General features: G+C 38.8%; 1 protein-coding gene across 3 annotated transcripts in view; it reads left to right on the top strand.

Moving 5' to 3' along the window:
• LOC103616878 (ras-related GTP-binding protein C) overlaps positions 1-11,129 on the top strand; it is an 18,383-nt gene extending 7,254 nt beyond the window's left edge. For 2 of the 3 annotated variants that reach the window (XM_017736198.1, XM_017736197.1), the window contains exons 4-9: positions 3,487-3,690; positions 4,375-4,574; positions 5,432-5,546; positions 7,021-7,163; positions 8,318-8,466; positions 8,985-11,129. In XM_017736198.1, coding sequence (XP_017591687.1) covers positions 3,487-3,690; positions 4,375-4,574; positions 5,432-5,546; positions 7,021-7,163; positions 8,318-8,466; positions 8,985-9,136 — 963 coding nt within the window. In that variant the 3' untranslated portion in view covers positions 9,137-11,129. Of the gene's footprint in view, positions 1-6; positions 199-3,486; positions 3,691-4,374; positions 4,575-5,431; positions 5,547-7,020; positions 7,164-8,317; positions 8,467-8,984 lie in introns of those variants that run through there. The other variant, XM_008635127.2, reaches the window with a different exon arrangement.
• Positions 11,130-13,093: the final 1,964 nt, after the last annotated feature.

Below are 13,093 nucleotides of genomic sequence, written 5' to 3'. Positions count from 1 at the left end.
GGGCAGCCGGCGGCTCCCCGCCTCTGCCTGCCGCGCTGCCTCTCTGGCGCCGAGCTGGGGCTCCCTGCTGTGCTGCTGTTCGGGCAATTTCTCCTTTTTATTGTGGGCCCATGTGGCGAAGTTGGAGCGACGGGAGCCTCCTGCTTAAAGACGTTTACTTTCCAGAATGGACTCTGATCATCTGCCCTAGAGAGGAAGGTTGTGTAGCGTAGGTTATATAGCCTTTGTATTTCTTCACTTTTAAGGCTTCAGAAGTAAAAAGTGAAGATACTGGGGTGAAATTTATCATGAGGTATTTTCTTACGTGGTATAGGTGGGTGGTGTTTAGCTGTGCTTCCACTTCGAAGAAGACTTGAGCTGTTGTTCTGCCCTTGGATGCTTTGAAAGAGACTTCTGCTTTTGTGTGAGCAGAAAGACAGCCTCTGGTTTTCATTAGTCTGCTAGACAGAGTAAACGAGAGTCACTTGTCAAGGAGGAAATACAACAGTTTCAGTGCCTTAGGTTTGTTGGTAGCTTTGTGAAGTCACTAGTGTTTCTTAATAAAAATAAGACAAAACTGACTATTTTCATTTGCCACATAGCTCAGTAGAATTGTAGCACTCAGAACAATCCTTGTTCCTCAGTGAGAATTTTATGTTTGCGGTCCCTCTTGTGAACTTTTTAGGTGATACTTTTATGGGAAGATGTTACTAGTGAAATGCGTGAGTCTCAGCTCTAGACTTAAGGGCCTCAAATTTGCTTCAGATGCAAGTGTGAAAACCTACAGAGATTTCTATAAAGGTTTTGTGCAGAGAAGCCTTTTTGGACTTTGCAGTATAGCAGGTATGAATCTGCTGCTTTTAGCAATCTTATGCAGACTGCTTGGTAATCCATAGACTGCGGTAAAGCAATGAGTTCTATGCTGATTTCAGACTCTTGTTAGTGAGAAATCTTTTCCATTGTGCTATGTGGAAATACAGTGGCAGACTGGACTGTTGTTGCTTTGTAGCCTTATCAGTTATTCCCCATTATTTAGGTCAAATGCTCCCACTGTATGTGCAAATGTAGTGCATTCACTGAAAGCCTTTTTCGAAGTCCTTTTAGTCATGTGAATGGTATTTGTTGAAGACTCTTAGAGATCTTACTGTAGTATCCACTCTTGAAAACAGTGCATCCTAAAAGCTAGAGGAAGACAGGAACTCCAAATTGCAGATAGATTTTAAGATGTTACAAGTCTCTGTACAGATGTAGCTTTTGGACATTTTTATGGCCAGGTTTGGTAGTCTTCAGTTCTTTTGAGGGCCTATTCCAGTAGTCGTATAAGAAAGAGATAGTGTCATGTTGAATATGCAATAAGAGGACATAGAATTTATCTTTTGCCAGTCAGTTACTAATCTTGCTTAGGAATTAGAAGCTGTGATTCTGATACCTAGGGGCTCATTGTGATGCTGCCTGAGCAAATTCTAATATCAAGAAATTTCTTATTAACAGCATCCCTGCTCTTAAATCTCTCTAGTTCAAAAATGGCCATAACTAGACCCAGCCCTTCTATCTGGGCAGTAGCTGTTGATCCCCTTGCCAGAAAATAGGGGTATGTGCAAGATAAACACTGTACTGGGGAAAGTATTGGCTTCGTGATTATCTAGAAATTTCTGTGAAAAACATGAATTAATAAATCATTGCATGCTTCTGTTGAGAGCAGTATTTACAGGAGACCTCTTGCAAAAGGAAAAAACTACGACCCTAGGGAGGGACTCTTTTTTTCCTTAGGACAGTTGGGTTTTATGTACTGCTGTAACCTGTGAATCTTCAGTAGCAGCAGGTAGATTTTGGGAATGCAGTGATTGCTTCAGTTCATAAATAAATTTTTGTGCAGACTTGCATAACTGGACTTACTGTACTGTACTGATATAATAGGAAACTGGAGAGAGTTCTGGTGGAGAACATCAATCTGATGAAATGTGCTACTTTGGGAAAAAAGGAAAAAGGAGGTGACAGTGTTGCTTCCCAGAGAGTATCAGCTTTAAACTGAATTTACTAATTCTGGCTTGCTCTTGTGGGAGATGCTCAGTTCCAAAAGAAATGTTGATTTCAGAATGCTTTAAACTATGCTGCAAACCCAGAAGAATGCAGTACAGCTGCTATGTATATTCTGTTCTTACTTCTCCATACAAATGTCCTGCTGTTTAAAACCTTATTTAGACCGTGGCCTCCTAAGATGTTTGCCCCAAGGAAATAAATTCTTTCCCTTGGCCTTAAAAATGTAGGCTGAAGTATTAGTTTGAACCTCACTAAACAATCCATTAACTGTACTGGGTATGGAGCTGTTTGTCTTGGAAGTTTTTTGACAGTTTGCTGCACCAGGTCTCTAATGGATGATTTCTGTAACTGTATGAAACATCTGAAGAAACCAAAATTATCAAGGTTGCAGTCCCTATTATGAAGTTTTTAGGTTTACCAAGTGCTGTATATGAAACTTCTTTATTTTTGCAGTCCTAGTGTTTGACTGCATTATTTGGAGTACATTGTTTGGAGTAACTTTTATATTGTCCAGTTGAGTTACATTAGCACAATGTTCACTGTTGACACTGACTGCTTTTGCTAAAGGCTGCTTTGCTGTGGAGTTACACGCTAGTTCTGTACAAGGAAAGGCTAAAATCCCAGTGGGGCTTTTTGAGTTCTAGCAGTGAGTATGGCTGTCATCCTGCAGCTAAACTGTTTACCATCTAGTGTGAAATCTTTTATCCTTTCTTTAGTGAACTTTCACAGGAAGTTTCACCTGCATATGAGGAAGTATTTATTTCATTTACTGTGTGGGTGACTGAGCCCTGGAACAGGCTATCCCGAGAGGGTGTGGAGTCTCCCTCACTGGAGCTACTCGAGAGCCGTCTGCATGCAATCCTGTGTCGCGTGTTCTGGGATGACCCTGCTTGAGCAGGGAGGTTGGATCAGATGACCCCACTACGGTCCCTTCCAGCCTTACCCATTCTCTGACTCTCTACTCAAAAGGAATTGTTAATAGATGGCAAACTACCTAGCTATTCGGATCTCTGAAACAGAGATGTTATTTTTGTACACTTCTATTGTAGTTTAGGAACCATCTGATTATATTGTTTTACAACACCTGACACCGGACTAAAAGCGAAGTTTCCTTTAGGAATTTCTAAGACTGGAAAGGAAAGGTTCTTAAAAGCTTGCAATTATTTCATTAACTGGCTTTATACCAGATCTGAATATAACAGAATTGAAAACACTATGCTAGCCTTGCAGGGAAAGAAAGAGTAACTTGGACGTCTGCGTCTTCAGCCAGTAGTGTTATTTGGACTTGTGAAAATGTTTAACTGTATTCAGTTGCTTGGTTCTTTTAGGGGGTAGGTAATTTTCTTACCTAATGCAGGAAGCTATTTCAGAATGGATAAATCTATTTGTAGAATTCCAATCACAAATCTTTCACTAATTTCTTCTAATAAGGTAAAATCTAGACTATTATTTGTGTTCTTTTAACAGGTGGTGTTTCACAAAATGTCTCCCAATGAGACTCTGTTCTTGGAAAGTACCAACAAAATCTACAAGGATGATATTTCCAACAGTTCATTTGTGAACTTCCAGATATGGGATTTTCCTGGACAGATGGACTTTTTTGATCCAACATTTGATTATGAGATGATCTTCAGAGGAACAGGTGCTCTAATATATGTTATTGATGCCCAGGTAAATATAAATCACGAGGAAGCTTTACTTTTGCTTTTTTTGTGAAAGGAATGATCGAGAGGCCTGTCATTTATATTTTTAGATAGGTTTGTAAGACTTTTGCTGTGTATGAAGAGATGTATTGGCAATCTTACTTTTGGTGTGTGGTTTTATTTTGGTAAAGTGATTGGCACATATGCTACTGGTGGAGAGAGGAAAAGGACTCATACTCTGAACTTACACATTCTGCAATAATAGCGAGAACCTGCTCGGTTAGGTGGTCTGAATTATCCCTTTTTTCTGCTGTGGAGTTCAAATAATAACAGCCCACTTCTGACCTCAGTTTCTAGTATTGGTACTACTGGGTATCTGGTAGCTTCTAATAAACCTAGGAATTGCTCCATGGGCGCTTACCTGGTTATTTGGACCATCTTGGAGATCACTGCTGCCTTGTGCTGAAGTGTAACCCACTTTTGCTCTGAAGTCTAGTTTTGTGTAGCTGAGCCTTGAGCTAATGAACCTTAACTGACATAAAGAATCTAAGCTGCTAGGATTTATGATGTGTCAAGGTATTCTCTTCTCCTATATTACTTCTGTGTAGTTACAGAAGTGAAGTTCTTGCACTGAAATATTTGTCTTTGTGCAGAATGGAATAGTTATCAGACAGAAACTTTGTCATTCATTCCTGCCAAAACTGATTTACAGGATGACTACATGGAAGCTTTAACAAGACTCCACATTACAGTTTCAAAAGCCTACAAGGTCAACCCAGAAATGAACTTTGAAGTTTTTATTCATAAAGTTGATGGTTTATCAGATGACCATAAAATAGAAACTCAGAGGGATATTCATCAGAGGGCTAATGATGATCTTACGGATGCTGGGCTTGAAAAACTTCACCTTAGGTGAGTTAAAGACTCTGGCATATGTGATTCTACTGTTGCTGATATGCATACAGATTAAAGGCTTTTAGATGTAATACTGGAACTGGAGCAAGGTCTGGGTAGTTTCTTAATATTGAGCCAACTTGTGTTAATAAAATACCACCTCTGAATTTATGGACAAACCTCAGCTGTTAGGCTGACTAAAAAAAGGCAGGCTACTTTATCAGATTCCAATCAACAGATTTATTCATACTTGGTGATAATTCAAAGTCTTTCTTATTCAGCGTAACAGGCCAAATTTGTACATGTAGGCTGGAGGGGCAGGGAAAAGAAAGGGGAAGCTCTCTGCCTTCTAGTCCTGACTTGCACTGACTTTTCAGTGTGATTGGTTCTAAAAGCTCAGTCTGTTACTTGAGATTTGGCTCACTTTAAGGTATCTTCTACAGACACCTTTAAAACAAGCTATCTTTTCTCTAGTTTTATTGTTCTTTTGATTCTTGTGGAGCCAGTATCTCTTGATGTTAGTGTGAACAAAGTGGAAGGCCAGGAACGGGACTTGAAGAAATCTAATCAAGTATTTTTACACCTTTGTGATAAGCATTCTGTGGGCTAAGTGTGTTCTAACAATGTTCAAATTTTTATCTTTGGTCTCCCATCTCTCGAGGATGGGGAAAATCTGCTTAATGTGTACTCCAGCTGCTCAGAACTTAGATTCTTTGTGCAGTGTCCAGACATATTTGTGATAAAGGCATCCCAGGCAAAATAGCAGGCGTGAATATTAGAAAACATAACTTTACATTTCTACTGCAATTCTGAAATACTCTTGAATCTTCTTTTTCTTTTTTTTATTCTCTCTTTGCCCTCTCTCCTCATCTCAGCTTTTATTTGACCAGTATCTATGACCATTCAATATTTGAAGCCTTCAGTAAAGTGGTACAGAAGCTCATTCCGCAACTGCCAACCCTGGAAAATCTACTTAATATCTTCATATCAGTAAGTGTTCATCTAACAGAACTTTGAGTGAAATATGCAGAATGGTAAATCAACTCCTTCTGCTAAAGATTGCTGGCTAGATCTGCCCTTTGAGAGATTTTGGTGGCACTCATGTAGGTGTACTATGCTGACTTGGTTTTCTGTATTAAAAGCTCTTTACCACAGCTAAATTGTACTGGTGTGTGCTTTGTGGGGTTTCTCTAAATATTGACAAAGTGTAGTTTGCCTGGTTATAACAGCTGATACAGAAGTTTCCTGCCAGCAGGGTCTACTGATTACTTTGCAAGGCACTTAGTAGTCTAATGTAGCTGTACTGGCAAGAGACTTTTTTGATAATATGAACTTGGCCTTGAACTTAGCTGTCTAATTTCATATGATCTGTGAGACTTTTGCCCTTATTCTTTTAGTGTTTGCATTTCTTATGGAATTAGTGTCATAGAAAGTTGCTGCTCTATACTTTTAATCAAATAAAATATCACCCTAGAGACAAGACAGTCTCATATAAGTTGTCTATGAGGCTGTTGCCGGCATGTGGACAACAAAGAAAAAACCATTTATATCCAAGAGGAGCTGTACACTTAGACATGTCGCCCCACACTACCATATAATGCTTGTTTGCTGTGTTTGGTAGAGGACTAAAATAACCTGGCCCGGTAGATAAAGGGCATATTGACCTTGCTCTCAGTACCATGAGGATGTGGAGTGTAATCCTGATGCCAGAATGACTGCCTGTATGTCCTCAGTGTTCAGACTAGGTAGGAAGAAGAGGTAAGGAATGCGTCTGGTGCATAAATAGAATAGAAACTTTGCCAGTAGTGTATATGTGGTAGTTTGAACTTCAGAAGAAGGCTTCTGAACTTTGTATGAGCACATGCACTTTGCCAAAGTGCTCAGTTCAAATGGTATTGTGCTTTTCCATACTCATAACTTCATAATGTGGTGCTTTTCATGGATTTTTAAGTTCAGAAGCTGACTTAGTTGCTCTGCAGGTTAAACTGCATGGGAAATGCTTCACACAGAAATTGAATTGCCAAGACACTACCAGCATAAAATTTAAGTGTCAGCATACCACTATGAAATATCTTGTCTCTGAGCCCAATCCCTTAGGTGGATGTGAGTTATGACTCTTCTGGAGTTAATAGAAGCACAGAAAAGGTAAATTGCTGAATATGGATTCTGGAAGCATAGTAAAATGTAACCTTAACAATGATCAGTTAAATAATAAACTAAAAAGAACTGTAACAGAGTCCCCGGTTTTATTTTTGTCAGCTATGTGATGTTGATATGTACGATGGCAACAAGGGTATTGTATTTATAAAGTATATGCTCTAAATCTTGAATGTCTTAAGCCTCTAAATTGCTTATATTTAAACCATTTTCTGCTACTAAGAATGTGAAAATGTATGAATTCTACTTGAGATTTAAAAAATTCAGTTATTTTAACAATTCATCCAAATTCTTTCTCTTTCTGAAGAACTCAGGCATTGAAAAAGCTTTTCTCTTCGATGTAGTCAGCAAAATCTACATTGCAACAGACAGTTCCCCTGTGGACATGCAGTCATACGAGTTGTGCTGTGACATGATTGATGTAGTGATAGATGTTTCCTGTATATATGGGTAAGTGATGAATAATCTTAGGAAAAAAAAGTCTTCAGAAGTTGTAGAATAGGTTGCAAACTGTGTAAGTGGTGCTGGCTTTGTCATGCAGCAAAATGCTATCAATTGGTCTTTAGAGCACATTGGTTTTGTAAGTAACTAAAACAAATCCAAATGATTTGGCAGCATTTATACTTGGTTTGTTTCCCTCCACTCATGGCCCTAGACAGCTATCTAACATTTGTAGAAGTCGTGTTTCATATAAAATATGAATACTGCTGTGTCTTGTTTGGCATGGTGGATGCAAGTATATAAATACCTGCAAATGACTGGGGTCAATAGCATGCCATAGCTCGTAAGTGTAACTTGCGGTGACATTGTTTTGAGACTTGCTGCAGTCTGAACAGAATAATGTTTGCGAGGTCAACTCGTCTTCTGCTGACTTTCTATGAGGGATGCATACAGTGTTTATATCTCACAATTCACAGCAGAATTATACTTCACACTGGATTTTTGAAGTGGTTCTGGAGAAGTGGTAACTTATCTTAGAACTGTGGTTGTAGCCTGGAAAATGCATTGCTACCAAGAAAATACCACAGCATTTAATGGTCTGTCTCCTAATGGGTTGATCCACAGCTGTATAACTGTTTGGTTTTGGGGTTTTTTCAGGAGTGCTTAGAATTAACTTGTAATACATTGTTTGTTTCTATAGTAATTTAACACTAATCACTTGAAGATAGAGAACAGCATGCTCATCTTTTCTTGTAAATGGGTTTAGCTTAAGACCAAAAAGTGTCCTGTTCCGTGTTGCATCCTCTGCCCCAGCCTCACTAAGGAAGCCTTTGTATTCATTTACCAAAAATAATTTCACTGAGATGTCACTCCATTGACATCAAAAGAATGCACACTGGTAGCTTGCTCTTACTGTCTATTGTAGATGAGCAGTTATCTGATGAAGGCCTCTGCTCTGCTTAGATCTAGCTTTCCTGAGAAACTTAAGGTCTGATAATGGTCTTACTCACTGATAGTATTAAGACCTCCACTGCAGGTTCTCCATTTGCTTAATGTTCAATATGAGTAATACTCTTCTAACTGCATTTAACAGCTATTTGTCTCAGAAGTCACGTATGTATGCCTATTTAGATTATGCCTTGGGTTAACTTGTTCTTTTTTAGGTTAAAAGAAGATGGCACTGGAAGTGCTTATGATAAAGAGTCAATGGCAATTATCAAGCTCAATAACACAACAGTCCTGTACTTAAAGGAAGTAACAAAGTTTTTGGCATTAGTTTGCATTCTTAGAGAAGAGAGTTTTGAGCGCAAAGGTAAGGACCTCCCTGCCATTGAACAGCTTTTATCTAATATTTTTATGAGCTGTAAAATATTAATATGACTTTACAAGTCGGTTTGATTTTCAGTGACTCAATTTGTGTAATTTCTTATGGGAGGAATTTTTTTATTTCTTGGAGATAGACATAATGAGGTCTTATTTTTAAATTTGTGGATCATCACTTTAATCACTGTCCTCCTGCCAAAATGACTTGTGTAGCTAATGTGAGCTCTGTCACTACCATCTGTTCTAGTGGAATCAGTAGTATGGAGTAATGGTCCCCTTACCTACTGTTTGATCATAGATATACACCTTGCATTCCAAATGAGTACCTTGTTTTCAAGAAAAATGAGACAGCCCAAATAAATACTAGCATCAGTAAAACTTGGTTAAATCTTCTGAGTCCAAGCTCATACTAAATAAGTAGCAAAACTGGTTAAATTTTATATTGATTTTGAAGCTCTGTTTACACAAATATGCCAGTCTGAACAGAGTTTTTCCTCTCCTTGACAGGTTTGATAGACTACAATTTTCATTGCTTCCGCAAAGCCATTCATGAAGTTTTTGAAGTAGGTGTTGCCTCCCACAGGATCTGCAACCATCAATCGAGCACCTCAAATATGAAAGCAGTGACTCACAATGGCACACCTAGGAATGCAGTCTAGAGGAAAGCTAAAGACCTTGGATATACTTGTCAGCTCTTCACTCCAAAGTTTTGTGGAACAAGAGAAGAGTAGTCTGAAAGCCTGAAATATGTTTCAGAGGAGAAGAGTGGTCCTAACTGTGGAACAGCAGATAGTAACTCATGTTGGGCAACTGAAACCACTGTGAAAATACTTCGAGGCCAGTGGAGTTAGAAATTCCAGTTTGAAATCAGCTATATTGCAAATGCAGTAGGTTTTCAGTTTGGAGTCCTCTTTTAACAGTCTTTGTCTGACTGATTGCTTGGTCAAAACTTACAAACAATTGAGTTGAGTTTTGTGTGAAACACTGAATAGTCACTTGCTTAACTTTTAAATTTTTTAAAAAAATTAATCTGTAGAATATCCTCTTTTGCTTAAGTTTACCTCCTGTCACGCAAAAAAAAAAAATTGGTGTTATTAAGGCTTGTGAAACTCAGGCTTTTTGCTTGCTGAGGCCAGTCTCACAAATCATTCCATTAAGTAGTTCTTGCTGGTGTGCTCATACTTCTCATGAATTCTGTGCTTGTTAAGTGGATGCAAGATAGAGCTCTGTTCTAGTGATCATGTGTTTGTTTAGAGAACTGACCTGGAGCGCCATTTTAAGAGATTGTGATACTTTGCTTTCAGACCACACTTCTTGGTATGTCGCCTTTGATGGAAGGGAAGGATTAAAATCAGAAATAAACTACCTGTTCTCTTTTGCAAAAAAATGGATGTCATAAATCTGTGTGATTAATCCTATTCATGAAACAGCTGCATGGCTAACTAAACTGAAATGTCTGCCATCTGTTGGAATAAAGCAACCACTTTCAGCTATTCCCAAGCAAAGAAATGACAAAGTTACTGACTTTTGATGGTGGATTTTTCTCCACTCTCTGACTGATAATCAAGACAATTCCTAGCAAAATGTCTGAGGGTGTTATCTGTGCATGACAATTAAGTTCACTGTGCCATAATTTACTAATAGTACTGGACTTTGAAAGTACACTGATTCTGTACTATGACAAACACCTTCTTGTTTATTGCTGTGCAATCTGACTAGTGATTTTTCTGATTTTGTGAATTCTGCTGACCTTCATACTACGGGCAGTATATCTGAAGTCTTTAATTTACTGATATTAGTACTGCAGATGTCATACTGTACACCAGCCTCGCTGTGCAGTAAGCCCAGCCAGTGGCCCATAAAGACCTTGCCTCCTTTTACCTGTCCCTATGTGTGTGTAGGTGTTGCAAAGCCATTGGACCAACTACACAAGTCCCACTATAAAAGTTCCTGCAAGAACTAATTGAAGTGATCCCCACAACTGGTGTATTTATGTGGTCAGAAATAACCATGGGATTGCTTCTGTGCTTATAGAATGAAATTCCATTGAACTATGTAAAAATGAATATACTTGCAGTAACACTGGGGTGTATGCACATACTGCGTAGATGTTTTTTTTACAGCAGGAAACTGGAATTCAAGTGCTCTAGGTCTGTTCTCTTAAATCTAGGCTGAGCCCCTTTTTGCTAATGAAACTGCAGAGCTTTTTTTAAGGAAGTGCTGCAGGCTCATAAGATTGTTTTGTAGTTTGCAACCACTATTACAGTTCAGATTCTAAAGGTAAGAGGAGAAGTAATTGGCAAAATAACAGGAAGAAAGAATCTCCATTTGTGCAGTGAGTTTTCCATGTTTTAAGTACATGCATATATTCTCTTTCTTTTCACCTACTACAGGATTTTGTGCTAATAAAATGAAAAAAAAAAGTCAAACTGTAACACTATTATTCTTGTGTTTATAGAGAAAAGTCTGTAAAGGCCTATGTGGTTAAGCAAACTTTTAAAAGCTATGTTATCTTTATGGTATACTTAAAAACAGTTAAATACCACATTCCCATTTAGTCAGCCTTAGCTTTTCCTCTTGATTAAAGGCTGACTCAAAATTGAATACTCAATTTTCAGTCAATGACTTTAGACAGTAAAGGCATATAAGTGATAGAGTGACTTGTCCTTTTCATTAATAGTGAGCTTTAGACTCTGTTCTGACATTCTGCCTTCTGGTGTGCATGTTGTGGTGTTTTGATTTGTTGGGGGTTTTTTGGTAATTTACCTTTTTCTTGAATGGTTGCATCTACTAAAGGGAAATGGTAGCATCTCAAAAAACAATACTGTCGTTTTCACTATTACCTGCACAATATTAGCTTTAAAAGTTAAATTTGTCTCTAGTATGGAGTACAGTATTTCTTTAGTTTACTGGAACTAGTCTTCTGAACTAAGTCAGATGCTGTTATACAAGGAGAGTGTCACTAACCTGTTGCTGCTTTAGTGAGACAGTTTTTGGCTTCTGAAATTTTTATGGTGCCAAGAAGGAGGAAGGATAGGAATAAGGTTTTATTTTCTCCCTTGTGAAGGAACTTGTCTTTCCTTCCTGTGGTGACCCGTGGCAGGGAGAGATCCTGTTAAAGAAAAGGGAAAGCAGTATCACAGTATCTCCAATAAAAGAACTGAAATTGTAGAGGAAACCATAAATTTGGGCTTCACCTTTCTGCCTTTTTTTTTTCCTTTTTCCTCCTCTGAACCTGTTGTGGTGTGGATGTTCTGCAATTTTTTTTTGCAAACAACTAAGGACATGTCCTTTTAAGGAGAAAACCAGTGCTGACAGGGGAGGGAATAGGGAAAATGGTAACCCACCTGCCAAGAGAAGGAATAAAATTTCTTTCTGTTGATGCTCTGAAGATAGGGTGGAAATAAATCCCCATAGACCGATATCTATAGAGCAGGTACTTGTTTATTGCAGCGCTGGTGGTGAGGGGGATTTTTCCTCTTAACTCACCCACCTTTGTCAAGTGCTGTGGTGTATTTATACAGTAAATTTTGCTTAATGTTGCTATGTCATTACAGCATCATCACATATGCGCTGGAACTAATTTATATAGCATGATCTCATGGTTATCAGATAATTCTTTGCACTGCGCATGCAATTCCCCAATTCGGGGGTCTTCGGGGGTCTTTGATGAAGGCTTCTAAAGTCTTCTTCACACTTGAACTTTTCAACTTTGTCTTCGGGGCACGTGCAGTTATGATGCTCTTTGGTCCATCTCGTCTTAACTGGCCTAAATTCTTTGTTTTGTGGCTAATTGGCTTTGGCTTGCCAATTTCTCATTTAGTACTACACTTATCTATCTCTAAAACTATACACTTGGTAAGTTGTTTTTGTTTTTTTCTGTCTCTTTTTCTGTATTCTGCATACAAGCAACTAGTTACTATATACTAGCCATTACATTGTATAAAAAAGTTATTCATATCAGATTATATGGGTATCAAAAATTATGATTCAGGTTATATAACCATCAGGTTATAGGTATAGAAGTTATGATTCAGGCTACACAAGTAAAAGCTATGATTCAGGCTATATATGTATAGAAAGCTATGCTTCAGGTTATATTGATAGAAGTCATGATTTAGGTTATATTGATATTAAGGTTACATAGATAACCCAAGCTACATAAGCACTTTCTTACTTTGACCTAAGTTATATAGACATCACTGTTGAAGAATAAAGCAATCCCTTGCAAGGTACCCTTCAAAGCTTTGCATTGTTTGGCACCGGGGAGCTGCTGATGACTGGCTGAATTTCCCGCTGACAGTTACACCAGCTGTAGCACAGGAGAGGAATGGAGGGAGAAGCCAAACCTGGGAAGAGGGGGCAGAGTACCCAAAGGTGGTATCTCTCTGCTGTCCTGAAGGTCTGAATACGCCCATCGTTTGGCTGGAAGACAGAGCCGTCTTTCTCCCCTCTCAGACCTCCCCAAAAATCCCTCCTCACTGAGTCTCTTGCTCTGTACCTCACGGACAGCTGTCCGCGTGGGCCTGCACAGAGCGGGATCCTGCCTTCACGCAGCGGGAAGCGAAGCGTGGGGGAAGCTCTGGTCGGCTGGCGGCCTGCGGCGAACGCCTCCC

This window comes from Corvus brachyrhynchos, unplaced genomic scaffold, assembly GCF_000691975.1.
Source record: "Corvus brachyrhynchos isolate BGI_N302 unplaced genomic scaffold, ASM69197v1 scaffold65, whole genome shotgun sequence".
Lineage (NCBI taxonomy): Eukaryota > Metazoa > Chordata > Aves > Passeriformes > Corvidae > Corvus > Corvus brachyrhynchos.
This window is presented reverse-complemented; position numbering and strand designations above follow the sequence as displayed.